Raw genomic sequence first — 13,113 nt, 5'->3', positions numbered from 1 at the left:
GCCCCCGAGAGCATGCCCATTGGATCCATTAGTGATGTATCTACATCAGGGGTCCTTGTTCATTGGCCGGGCCACCGCTCTTAAAGAGACAGCCGAGTTAATTAGGATTGTTGTTGTCTGCTTTCAAGCTGTTTCTGATTGAAAGGGTCTCCCTCAGTCTGAATGGATTTGAAAGTAGACGAACAACAGAAAACAGAGGAATTCCAGACATGAATCAATCAGCACCAGCTAACACCTCCCAACAAAGAATTCAGCCAGACCTTGAAGCTGAAAGGCTATTCAATGCTAATCAAGCTGGTCAATTGAAACATTCACACCTGCCTCAAACACACAAGAGTCCTTTCTCCCACCCTGGGCCTTCCACAGATATATAAAACCACTTGACCAGTTTCCAACAGACCTCACAACCTTTGAGGATGCCTGCCGTAGATGCAGGCGAAACGTCAGGAGGGAATGCTTCTGGAACATGGCCACACAGTCTGGAAAACTCACAGCAACCTAGTGATTCCGGCCATGAAAGCCTTCGACAACACATTAACTCGACTGTCTCATCAGCCAAAAGCAGACCCATACTTCCCATTGAAATCCTGGTGAGTTTATGCTGGTTCAAACTGTGCTTCATTTTCAATAGTTTACTATTTTTCATATTTTTTTCTTTTGCACTACAAATAAAATACGTGCACTGTGCATAAGAGTTGTACCCGTTTTGTGTTTTCAAACTATAGTCTGCCCACCCCCCAGCAGCAGTCTACACTGCCATATAATCCAGATTATCAAATCAGATAATCCATATTATTTTATTTGAGCTGTCTTATTTGAGTCTACAGGTGCCTTCCAGACGGCCATATAACCCAGAATATCAAGGCAGCTAGTCCACAATATCTGCTTTGAACTGGATTATCTGAGTCCATACTGCCATATAATGTGGATTCAATGTGGATTTTACACAGCTGTATGGAAAGGGCCTACACTGCCATATAATAAAGTTCAAAGCAAATAATTTGGATTTTATATGGCAGTGTAGATGGGGCCTGGGGGTTTTAAAAAGTTTGAGCATGCCCTGCTCTACATTGTGAAGCAGCTTGAAGCTGTTATGAAATCCTGGGCATTGTAGTCTCTCTATGGCAGAGAAAGCGGCAGCTACATTCCCCCAACTCTATACCCTTGAGCCCTGGCAGTGAAATTGGTGTCCAACTGAATTAATTCGACCCCAAGGACTGAGTAGACATGTCAAGGACATCCATAATTTGTTATTGACTCTACCTAACGACACGGGCAATTTCAGGACTGTACCGTTTACTAAACGCTTGCTTGGTTGGTTGGTTCTACAAAACGTAACATTCGAAATTGTCGAAGTTACCAAAAGTGGAAAGGGCACATAGCTCTTCTGTTTTCCCCCTCCTCCTCCGCCACCCACCAGACTCCCCGATCTCTTGCGGTTCTCCCGACGGAGCATCTGGTTTTACCTGCGGGTATTTCATCTCTGTATCTGCGGTCGCTTTATCCAGAGCGCTGACCGCTTGCCCGGCGGCGGGGAAGGCGGTTCTGTTCGCACTGGGCCAGTCTTCCAGTTTGGGAGGGTAGGCAGGCCCCTCCGTCCCGGCCAGAGCCCCTGCGGAGGGAGGAAGCGAGAAGGGAAAGGCGTTAGCAGCCCCGGAGGAGCCCTTCCCTGGGCAGCCCAGCCTCCCAGCCCAGGATCGGCCCCGCATTTGCCTTCGGGTTTCAGGGATGTCGTGGGGGTCGGGCAGGTCGTCCAGACTGCAGGGAAAAGCGAAGAAAGCCCCAGAAACGCGCTTGGGACCTGGAGGGACCTTTCCCCATTGTTATGCACAGCCCTCTTACTGCCCTGTAACAGCCTCATAAAAGCAGATCACTAACACAGCACATACACATACATATATATACCTGTATAGAGATAAATATATACAATATAAATATATACAATACACCATATATATATATATATATATATATATATATATATATATATATATATATATATATACACACACACACACATATGGAGCCCCCACCCACAGCGGGGTTAAACCGCTGAGCTGCTGAACTTGAGGACCTAAGGGGTGAGCTCCCGCTGTTAGCCCCAGCTTCTGCCAACCTAGCAGTTCAAAAACATGCAAGTGTACCACTCCTGCAGAGATGAGCACTAACCCCCAGAGTCAGACATACTAGACGTAATGTCAGGTGCTCCATGCAGTCATGCCGGCTCTTCAGCTTAGAAATGGAGATGTGCACCAACCCCCAGAGTCGGACAGGACTAGACTTAATGTCAAGAGAAAACCTTTAACTTTATCTATACCTTACCTATACAGGCAGTCCCTGAGTTACAAATATTCCAAACATTCGACTTACAAGCTACTCATAATTAAGATCAGAAGGGAAATTCATGCGGAAAAAGTATTTCCTGCTGAAGCTTTAGCACCAATCCTTGTTTCCACAACAAGCCATTTTTTCCAAATCCGAGTCTCACAGGGAGAGAAAGTGCGGCGAAAACAAACACCACAGGGGTATTAACCCTATGCTACTCACAGCTATGCACACACACACATAGATATATAGATATATAGATATATAGGGCTGGAGTTATACTTAAGAAACGTACCCCTTTCCAACAAATTCAACTTAAGAACAAACATACAGAACCTAGCTTGTCGGGAACTTGGGGACTGCCTGCATATAGACGCGCACACACACATACATATACATATATGTGTGTGTGTGTATATATATATATATATATATATATATATATATATATATATATATATACACATACATACATATATATGTGTCTGTCGGGTTTCATTCCTGGACTGCACAAGTTTCTTGTGTCATTACGTTTCCAGTCCTCAACAAGTAGTTAGTTTGTCTTCTGCTTTTCTTTCTACCTATGAGGATGCACATTTTATCTCTCTCTAGGCAAAATGTAGGTGCATTTATCTTTTTACCTCTTTAGAAGATGAGATTTAGTAAGCTAGTTAGCTCAAAGATCTTTTCTATCAAGAATGTATTTCGTTTACTTCAATAAATATTTTTGAACCTAAAGTTCTGACTCTGCAATCCTAAACCATCCTGAGGAATATAAGCTCATTTCAGCGCATTACTGTACACATAAGTTTCTACAGGTTATGAAACTTACTTCTGGTACTCTGCTATATTTATGGTGGAATCGCCCTAACTGAGGATCATTTTGAGCCTAATAGCTCAAATTCCCCAACAAAGGGTTATGGGCCCAGACATGTGCGCTGAGGGGACAAGGGGAAATAGCTTTACAGGATCTGTTAAAAAGGAGCAGAGAAAAGAGATTTTTGAGTTCTGTTTTTTTTTTTAAATTAAACTTTGGTTTTTGGATTTTCTTGGAGCATTTTTTTCATTTTAATTTTTGGAAGCTGAGAACCTTGGAAAGGAACCAATATATATTGCTGGGGAATCTGAGCTGTTAGGCTCAAAATAACCCTCAGTTTGTTTGGCATCCAGGATCAATTCCAGTGGGCTTTTCCAATTAAGGTAATTTTCACCTTCATCCTCCAATTTAGGGTGAGTACAAAGAAATTCCTGCTTTTTATGCCTGAGGTTATTTGGAGCTATTGATTCAGAAAATTGCATTGGATAGACCACATCAGCTCTAGCTTAGTGGATATGGCTATTATGATTTTCTATGGCGAGCTAGAGGTCATATGTTCTGTATCTCAAAAACTAGAAACTGGTACAATTTTTGGAAGCAACCAGTCACCTATGTTCCAGAAAGAGGGCTAACCTTTGAGGCACCAATATGTGTGTTTCTTGGTGTAATGAAAGCAACGCGGATGTATTTCTGAAACACTGCTTTCTAGCCGATTCAGACTCTGGGTGGGAATTCTCCAAGGCTAAGGGTGGGATCCAGCCCAAGCCCCCAAACCCGAGCTACCGCACCGGCTCTCATATAGCAGAGGCCTTACAGTCATTGCAAACAGCTTTTGCCAAGACTTCATTTGAAACATACTCTCCCATTTCCACGCCTGTTTCCTTTAAACGGGCCAGTTTTGCGGGACTCCATCCCACATCATGGAGAAGGCCCTTTCTGAGGGGAACCGCCGTATCCAATTGAGAGGGGGGAGGGGGGAGATTCATTGCTCAGCCAAATCCAGTTGTCTGCTCTTGGATCCAAACTTATTTGGGGGTGAAATCTATCGATTTATAGTTCAGGAGTTACTGCCACCGACAACATACAGTAGGAAGAGAGAAGTTTCCTTAAGCAGAGAGGTGGACTTTTATAAGGAAAAAGGGGCGATATAAACCCTGACTTTTTTTACTTTTTAAAAAAAACCCTATGATTTGGGTTGTTGTGAGTTCCCGGTCATATGGCCCTGTCCCAGAAGCATTCTCTCCTGACGTTTTGCCCACATCTATGGCAGGCATCCTCATAGGTTTTGGGATATATTGAAAACCAGGGAAGTCAGATTTATGTATCAGTGGAAGGTCCAGGGTGGGAGAAAGAATTCTTCTCTGTTGGAGGCAAGTGTGAATGTTGCAATTAATCACCTTGGGTTCGCATTGAATAGCCTGGCAGCTTCAAGGCCTGGCTGATTCCTGCCTGAGGGAATCCTTTGTTGGAAGGTGTTAAATGGCCCTGATTTTTCAGGTCTGGAATTCCCCGGTTTTCTGAGGCTCCTTCCACACAACTGAATAAAATCCCACATTATCTGTTTTGAACTGGAATATATGGTAGTGTGGATTCGGATAACCCAGTTCAAAGAAGATATTGTGAGATTTTTGCCTTGATTTCTGGGTTATATGGCTGTGTTGAAGGGCCCTAGGTGTTGTTCTTTATTTACTGTTCTGATTTTAGAGTTGTTGTTTTTTTTAAAAAAAAAATACTGGTAGCATTAGTGGTAAATAAAGAACAACAGTTTGAAAACGGGAATTCCAGATATGAAACATACAGGGCCAGCTAACACTTTCTAACAAAGGATTCCCCCAGACAGTAATCAGCCATGCTTTGAAGTTGCAAGGCTATTCAGTACTCATCAAAGTGATTAATTGAAACATTCACACTTGCCTCAAACAGACAAGAGTTTTTTCTCCCACCCTGGACTTTTAACAGATATATAAACTCCACTTGCCTAGTTTCCGACAGACCTCACAACCTCTGAGGATGCCTGCCATAGATGTGGGCAAAACGTCAGAAGAGAATGCTTCAGGAACGTGGCCATACAGCCCGGAAAACTCACAGCAACCCAGTGATTCCGGCCATGAAAGCCTTCGACAAAACAAACTATGAATTGTTCAATGAAAAAGAGAGAAGTGCTAAACAGCAGGGATTGTGTGGGGTTTTCATACCACAAGGCGACAGAGTCCCTTTCCCACCAAACAAAATAAAGGAAAGGGAATTTAAATTTAATTAGAAAATACTGAAACCGGAACCCATTTTCCCCTAGTTTTCTAGGAACAACCCGGAGTCTTAAAATATATAATCTGGAGCCGTCTCTTTCTACCGAGGAGTTTGTGGGTCTCTCGGATCTAATGTAATTGTAGCTAATCCGCAAGAAGGAAGGAAAGAACGGGGTCTTTTTTAGCCGCAAGGAGGGCATTTGAGGAGGTGCACCATTGTGAGATGGACTCTCTGCCCCCCTTTCCCGCTTTCTTTAAAAAAAAAAAAGGGGGGGGGGAAGGGAGGCATGCGGGCTCAGACTTTGCGGTTGGCAATCTATCATCGCTTCGAAAATATTTTCCACATTTTTCCATAAGAAGTTCAAGATGTCCGAGCCTTCTCTCCAGCAAGAGCCGGAGTTCTGTCTGCGGAGCCCGGGCCCTCGAGGCGGAAGGCCCCAGAGACAGGATCTAAGGGAGTCTCTGCCTTCAAGTCCCTATGCCTTCCTCACACTGGGAACGAAATGGTTTTGGAATTTGGGGGAACACTCTTAAGACACAAATATTTGGGCTTAGAAAAGAAACTAAAGCAAAACCGTTGATTTTAAAAAAAGATTATTGGGTCGCCATGACGGTTAGTGCTTGGATGATAGACAAATACGGGGTGGGTTGCTGTGAATTTCCAGGCTGTGTGGCCATGTTCCAGAAGCATTCTTTCCTGACGTTTTGCCCGCATCTATGGCAGGCATCCTCAGAGGCTGTGAGGTCTGTTGGAACTAGGCAAGTGGAGTTTATATATCTGTGGAAGGTCCAGGGTGGGAGAAGAACTCTTGTCTGTTTGAGGCAGATGTGAATGTTTCAATTGGCCACCTTGATTAGCACTGAATAGCCTTTCAGGTCTGGCTGCTTCATGCCTGGGGGATTTTTTTGTTGTTGGGAGGTATCTGGCGTTGATTGTTTTCAGAGTGTTGTTCTTTATTTACTGTCCTGATTTTAGAGTTTTTAATACTGGTAGCCAGATTGTGTTCATTTTCATGGTTTCCTTTCTGTTGAAATTGTCCACATGCTTGTGGATTTCAATGGCTTCTCTGTGCAGTCTGACATAGTAGTTGTTAGATTAGTCCAGCATTTATGTGTTCTCTAATAATATGGTGCATAGATGCAGACGAAACGTCAGAAAAGAATGCTTCTGGAACATGACCATACATCCCGGAAAATTCACAGCAACCCAGTGATTCCGGTCGTGTAAGCCTTCGACAACACATTAAATACAGGATGCTTTAGGCTATATATCAGGGGAACCCAAGAAAAACCTATGAACTTCATAAGGTGATCATAAGTCCCTGCCTTATCATTATACTGGCCGACAAATACTTTGGTGCCTCAAATGTTAGCCTTGTTTTGGATATATCTGACTTGCTCTCATTTCAAAAATGGCACCAGTTTCTCCCCATCGGCTCTAGTTTTTGAGATATAACACATAGGGTATCTACCAGTCCAGTCGCGAAAACCAGTGATAACCATATCTAAGGCCCCTTCCACGCAGCTGAATAAAATCCCACATTTTCTGCTTTGAATTGGAACATAGGGCAGTGTGGACTCAAATAACCCAGTTCAAAGCAGATATTGTGGAATTTCCTGCCTTGATATTCTGGGTTATATGGCTGTATGGAAGGGCCCTAAGAAACTAGAGCTAATGCTGCAGCTCCAGCGCCTCAAACAACCCCAGGAACAGGCCTAAAAACCAAGACAGCAACGATGTGTTCGTTGTTGGGCTGTGCTGTTATTACTATTACTGCTGTTACTGCTGCTGTTACTACACTCCTGGACTCAGGATACATGGGAAGTGGCTTCAGGGAATCTATCTCGCCACTAAATTTCTATTTCACCATCCCAAATGGAAATCATCACGAGAGTCGTTGTGGGGGGCTACATGAATGCTCACTGTGCCATTTTTTGGAATGCGTTGACATTCATTTGGATTCCCGGAAACATTATTTGAGGAAGCGCAGTAGCTCTAAAAAAAACCCTTTCCCTGGTCAGCGCTTGTGTGTCTTTCTTTCTCCCCTCCTCCTCGAATGAATTAATATTCCTGGCCTCTGGTTTAACATTTTGCGGATCTCTGCATTCAAATCCAGAATGAAGGCAACAGAATAGTAAAAAGGGTAAAAACCAAAATTGGAGGCAAACTACTTTTGTGTTGTCGCAGGCTCTGAGGATGCCTGCCATAGATGTGGGCGAAAAGTCAAGAGATAATGGCCATACAGCCCGAAAAACTCACAGCAAAACTATTTTTGTTTGCATGTAGGTTGCCACATATACCATTTATTCTCCTGGCATTGAAGCACAGCTACTTAATCTCGAATAAGCAGTGTAGTGCCACTCCGGCTGGCAAGGTTCTACGTTCAGCTTGGCCACTGAAATCCAGGGAGTGAACTCGCGCAACTCACACATTCTCAGCCTCAGAGGAAAGCAAAGGTAACCCCCTTCTGAACAAACCTTGCCTGAGGTCCCATCTACACTGCCCTGTGGTCAGTATAGACTCATATAATGCATCTTGACTGCATTGAAGTGCCTTATATGACTCGACACTGACCGTATAATGCAATTTGAAAGGGGATTATTGGGAAGTGTAGAAGGGACCTGAGGCCTCTTCTACACTTACCTGTCCTAACAAGTATCCAATAACCACAAGATATTAAATATCATTAAACATTATCATTATATACAATAAACGAATGTGGATTCCAGATAGGCTTTTACAAATCACACTCAAACTGCTATATTCACAGTATGATACATAGTAGTTACATTCACAATATGATAAATTTCCTTATTTGTTTTCTTATTTCTTCCTGCAAGATGAGTAGACTCCTGATAGACAACCCGGTTCGAAATCATTTGATTGTGATTGGTAAAAGTCTATCTGGAATCTACATTCATTTATTGTATATAATTATACTGTTTAATGATATTTAATATCTAATAATGGATACTTGTCAGGTCAGCCCTTGGGAACCCTTTTTGCTTTTTAGCCCCTTCTACACTGCCATATAAAATCTAGATTATCTGCTATGAACTGGATTATATGGCGGTTTAGACTCATATAATCCTGCCCAAAGCAGATAATGTGAATTATCTGATTTGATAATCTGGGATACATGGCAGTGCAGAAGGCTGCTGAGTCTGGATCTACATTGCCATATAATGCAGTTCCAGAAAGCAGGTTAAATGCACCGAACTGAATTATATGAGTCCACGGCCCCATCTAAACTGCCATACAAAATCCAGATTATCTGCCTTGAACGAGATTATATGACAGTGTAGACTCATATAATCTAAAACATAACGTGGATCATCTGCTTTGATAATCTGGATTATATGGCGGTGTAGACGGGGCCTTCACTGACATATAAGACAATTCAATGTAGTTAATCAGCAATCTTGAAACTGCATTATTTGGAAGTGTAGATGGGGCTGGAGTTGCTGGGAAACTAACCATCTTGCATGCACACTGAAATGGTTCTCTTGTCTCTCTATGTTTCTGTCTTTATCTCGTTTCCTTCTTGTTAGTTTTATGGTACCCTCAATTAACATTTTGCAGACGGTCAATTCTCTGACACCAGAAGCGACTTGCAGTTTCTCAAGTGGATCCACTTCAAGGGTGGGCCCCTCCCCCCCCCTTTACTCACCGCTCTGCTCCATGAAGGCCCGGATGCCGAGGATGTTGCTGACGGAGTGCGCCGAGGGCCAGGAGCGGGGCAGGCTGACGTGGGCGGCGGAGAGCGGGACCCCCGGGTGGCCTCCCAGCTTGGCGGCGGCGGCGGGGTAAGGGTACTGGTAGATGTGGTTGTAGGGCAGGGCGGGTTGCGGCGGGGCAGGGTGCTTGCAGCTGCCCCCTCCCTCGTAGGGCCCCCCTCCGCCTCCTCCGCCCCCTCCTCCGGCCGTGGGGGCTGCTCCGGGCTGCGAGAGACTGCCGATCTTGTTGCGGAGGATCCTGCTGATGGAGCTGACGGAGGGCACGTTGTACTTGTCGCAGACGCCGTCGGCCAAGAGGCGGTCGCGGATCTCCCAGGCAAAGATGCCCGGGTCGCCCTGCTTGTAGTCCCGGATGTGCTTGACCACGTTGGGGGTGGTGACGCGGGGCTTGCTGCCCCCGATGGCCCCCGGCAGGATGGAGCCGGTCTCGTGGTAGCGGGCCAGAATCTTGCTCACGCAGCCGTGCGAGACCCGCAGCTGCCGGCTGATGTCGCAGGGACGGATGCCCAGCTGGGCCAGCTCCACGATGCGCAGCCGGATGGCGTTGGGCAGGGGACGCCCGTTCACGAACACGCCGCCCAACTGGTTCACCTCGCCGTAGCTCTGCTCTGGAGCGGGGAGCGGGGAGCGGGGGAGGAGGCCAAAGGGTTAGGAAAGGGCCGAGCATTTCTAGCTGCATCTAGGGTCCCTTCCACACAGCTGTACAAAATCCACATTGAGCTGGAATATATGTCAGTGTAGATTCAGATAACCTAGTTCCAAGCAGATACTGTGGATTTTCTGTCTTGATATTCTGGGTTATATGGCTGTGTGGAAGGGCCCTAACAGGTATAGGCAACCCTTCTTTTCTGACACCATCCTATCCTTCCTTCCTTCTCCCTTTCCTTCCTCCTTCCCTCCTCCTTTCTCCTTCCTTCCCTTTTCTCTTTCCTCCCTCCCTTCCCTCCCTCCCTTCCTTCCATCCATCCATCCATCCTTCCCTTCCACCCTTTCGTCCTTCCTCCCTTGCCTCCCTTTTGTCTTTCCTTCCTTCTCTCTTTCATTTCTCCTCACCTCCCTCCCTCTTTCTCCTTCCATCCTTTTGTCCTTCCTTCCTTTTCTCTTTCCTTTATCCTTCCCTTCCTTCCTTCTCTTTTTCCTTCCTCCTTCCATCCTTCCCTTCTACCCTTTCATCCTTCCTTCCCTATTTTCTCCCTCCTTCCCTCTCTCCCTCTTTCTTCTTCCTTCCTTCCATCCTTCCTTTCCTTCCTTTTCTCTTTCCTTCCTCCTTCCCTCCCTCTTTCTCCTTCCTTCCTTCCTTCCTTCCTTCCTTCCTTCCTTCCTTCCTTCCTTCCTTCCTTCCTTCCTTCCTTTTTGTCTTTCCGTCCTTCTCTTTCCATCTCTTCCTTCCACTCTTTCATTCTTCCTTCTCTCTTTCCTTTATCCTTCCCTTCCTTCCTTCCACCCTTCCCTTTCCATCCTGTCATCCTTCCTTCCCTGTTGTCTTTCCTTCCTTCCCTCTTCCCTCCCTCCTCCCCTCTCTCCCTCTTTCTCCTTCGATCTTTCCCTTCCTCCCTTTCTTCCCTTCCTTCTCTTTTTCCTTCCTCCTTCCATCCTTCCCTTCTACCCTTTCATCCTTCCTTCCCTATTTTCTCCCTCCTTCCCTCTCTCCCTCTTTCTTCTTCCTTCCTTCAATCCTTCCTTTCCTTCCTTTTCTCTTTCCTTCCTCCTTCCCTCCCTCTTTCTCCTTCCTTCCTTCCTTCCTTCCTTCCTTCCTTCCTTCCTTCCTTCCTTCCTTCCTTCCTTCCTTCCTTCCTTCCTTCCTTCCTTCCTTTTTGTCTTTCCGTCCTTCTCTTTCCATCTCTTCCTTCCACTCTTTCATTCTTCCTTCTCTCTTTCCTTTATCCTTCCCTTCCTTCCTTCCACCCTTCCCTTTCCATCCTGTCATCCTTCCTTCCCTGTTGTCTTTCCTTCCTTCCCTCTTCCCTCCCTCCTCCCCTCTCTCCCTCTTTCTCCTTCGATCCTTCCCTTCCTCCCTTTCTTCCCTTCCTTCTCTCTTTCCTTCCTCCTTCTCTTCTTTCCTTCTCTCACCGGGAAGCCAGTAGAGGCCCCCAAGTTAGAAAGTTTGCCCATGCCTGATCTAGAATGAAGGCGCTAGGGTACAGTTTAAGCGCGCTGGGAGAGCATGGATGGAGAAGGAAGACTTCAATTAAGGCGGAATTAACGGATCAATTCCAGAGGACGGGGGAAGGGAGAAATGGCCGCCTACACCTCGCGCCCTGCTTCGCTTTCTAGAGCCTGGGAAGACGGGAAGGGAGAAAGGGAATGGGACTGCATGTATGCCGCCTTCCCGCGGCCTAAAGGAAGCCCAGGGATGGGGCGCGGGATTCCCCCAAGGCCCGCCGTGCCCACCTCTGTCTCCCGCCCCTTCCGCCGCCTTGCCCCCGTCTCTCGCTTACCCATAGCAGCCACTGCCAGCCCGGAGGGGAGGCTTCCCCCGATGCCGGTGCGCGGCCTCTCTCCCCGCCGCCCTCAGGCAGCAGCAGCGGCGGGCGCATAGGGCAGCAGCGAGGCGGGACCTCTCCGAAAGCCAAGCAGCGAGCGATCTCCCGGGAAAGCTGTGGAACCCTTTCGGAGGAGGCGCCGGCGCCGCTTGACGTGTCTCGCGCGTCACCCTCGAGGAGGCTCCGAAGCTTCAAGCCGCTGATTGGCTCCGAGGGGTGTCGCCGGGCGCAGAGGCCTCAGGGGGAGGGGCTTGGTGTAGAACCGCCCCCCAACGAAGCCCCGCCTCTGAGCCCCCCTCCTCTCCCTCATCAGGCCAGACTGCCCGGAAAGAGTCCAAGGGAGGTGTGGATGGGTCGCATTTGCTTCTATACTAGTGGTCCCAAGCTTTGGAGCCCTAGGTGTTTTGGACTTCAGCTCCCACAGTTCCTAAACTGGCTGGGATTTCTGGGAGTTGAAGTCCAGAACACCTGGAGGTCCAAAGGTTGGGAACCACTGCTCTAAATGCTCTCGCTCTCGGCCCTAAGAGAAGGAAGCAAGCAAGTTCAGGGACCCGAGACACCTGTCACTGCTGACCTCCCCGAGCGTCTGGTGGAAACTCTGGCTCTCCCTGGTTCCAAGGGAAGAATGCGGTGCTGGGAGAACTTGTCTCAAATGTGCCGATTTCCGAAGACATTTGGAAGGTCCCCTAAAATCCGAGTTTAGACCTGTTAAGCCGCCGGAGTTTCAGGGACCTCACAAGCACAGAACCAACCTGAACACAGCATATTTGAGAACACAGAAATGCTGGACCACTCTGACAACTACCACGTCAGATTGCACAGAGAAGCCACTGAAATCCACAAGCGTGTGAACTATTTCAACAGAAAGGAGAAACCATGACAATGAACAAAATCTGGCTCCCAGTATTAAAAATAACTCTAAAAGCAGAACGGTAAAAAAAAAAACAACACTCAGAAAACGGGAATTCCAGACATGAAACAATCGGGGCCAGCTAACACCTACCAACAAAGGATTCCCCCAAGCAGAAATCAGCCAGACCTTGAAGCTGAAAGACTATTCAATGCTAAACAAGGTGACCAATTGCACCATTCACACTTGTCTCAAATAGACAAGAGTTCTTTCTCCCACCCAAGACTTTCCACAGATATATAAACCTCCCATACCTAGTTTCCAAAATTCCAATATACCTCACAACCTCTGAGGATGCCTGCCATAGATGTGGGCGAAATGTCAGGAGAGAATGCTTCTGGAATATGGCCATACAGCTCGGGAAACTCACAGTAACATAGTGATTCCGGCCATGAAAGCCTTCGACAACACAATAACGTTTTTGATCTCAAAAGAAGGAGGAGGTATTTTAGAACAAACAAGTAGTACACGTTTGTAATTTACCTTGATCATGGGAACAAGTTTCTTTTTAAAAGAAATCACTTCTCGAAATGCCACTTTCAGATTTATGTTGCCAATTGCGAATGCTGCTGGTGATAATATATATATATATAC

At 46.5% G+C, this 13,113-nt stretch overlaps 1 protein-coding gene across 2 annotated transcripts in view; it reads right to left on the bottom strand.

Annotated features, from left to right (window-relative positions):
- pax1 (paired box 1) overlaps positions 1–11,653 on the bottom strand; it is a 31,595-nt gene extending 19,942 nt beyond the window's left edge. For both annotated transcript variants that reach the window (XM_062977925.1, XM_062977926.1), the window contains exons 1-3: positions 11,565–11,653; positions 9,060–9,734; positions 1,467–1,612 (exon numbers count right to left, since the gene is read on the bottom strand). In XM_062977925.1, the coding sequence (XP_062833995.1) occupies positions 1,467–1,612; positions 9,060–9,734; positions 11,565–11,568 (825 nt within the window). In that variant the 5' untranslated portion in view covers positions 11,569–11,653. The remainder of the gene's footprint in view (positions 1–1,466; positions 1,613–9,059; positions 9,735–11,564) is intronic.
- Between the last annotated feature and the right edge of the window lie 1,460 nt (positions 11,654–13,113).

Source organism: Anolis carolinensis, chromosome 4 (assembly GCF_035594765.1).
Source record: "Anolis carolinensis isolate JA03-04 chromosome 4, rAnoCar3.1.pri, whole genome shotgun sequence".
Lineage (NCBI taxonomy): Eukaryota > Metazoa > Chordata > Lepidosauria > Squamata > Dactyloidae > Anolis > Anolis carolinensis.
The sequence above is the reverse complement of the archived record's forward strand: the minus strand, read 5'-3'. Positions and strand labels throughout refer to the sequence as shown.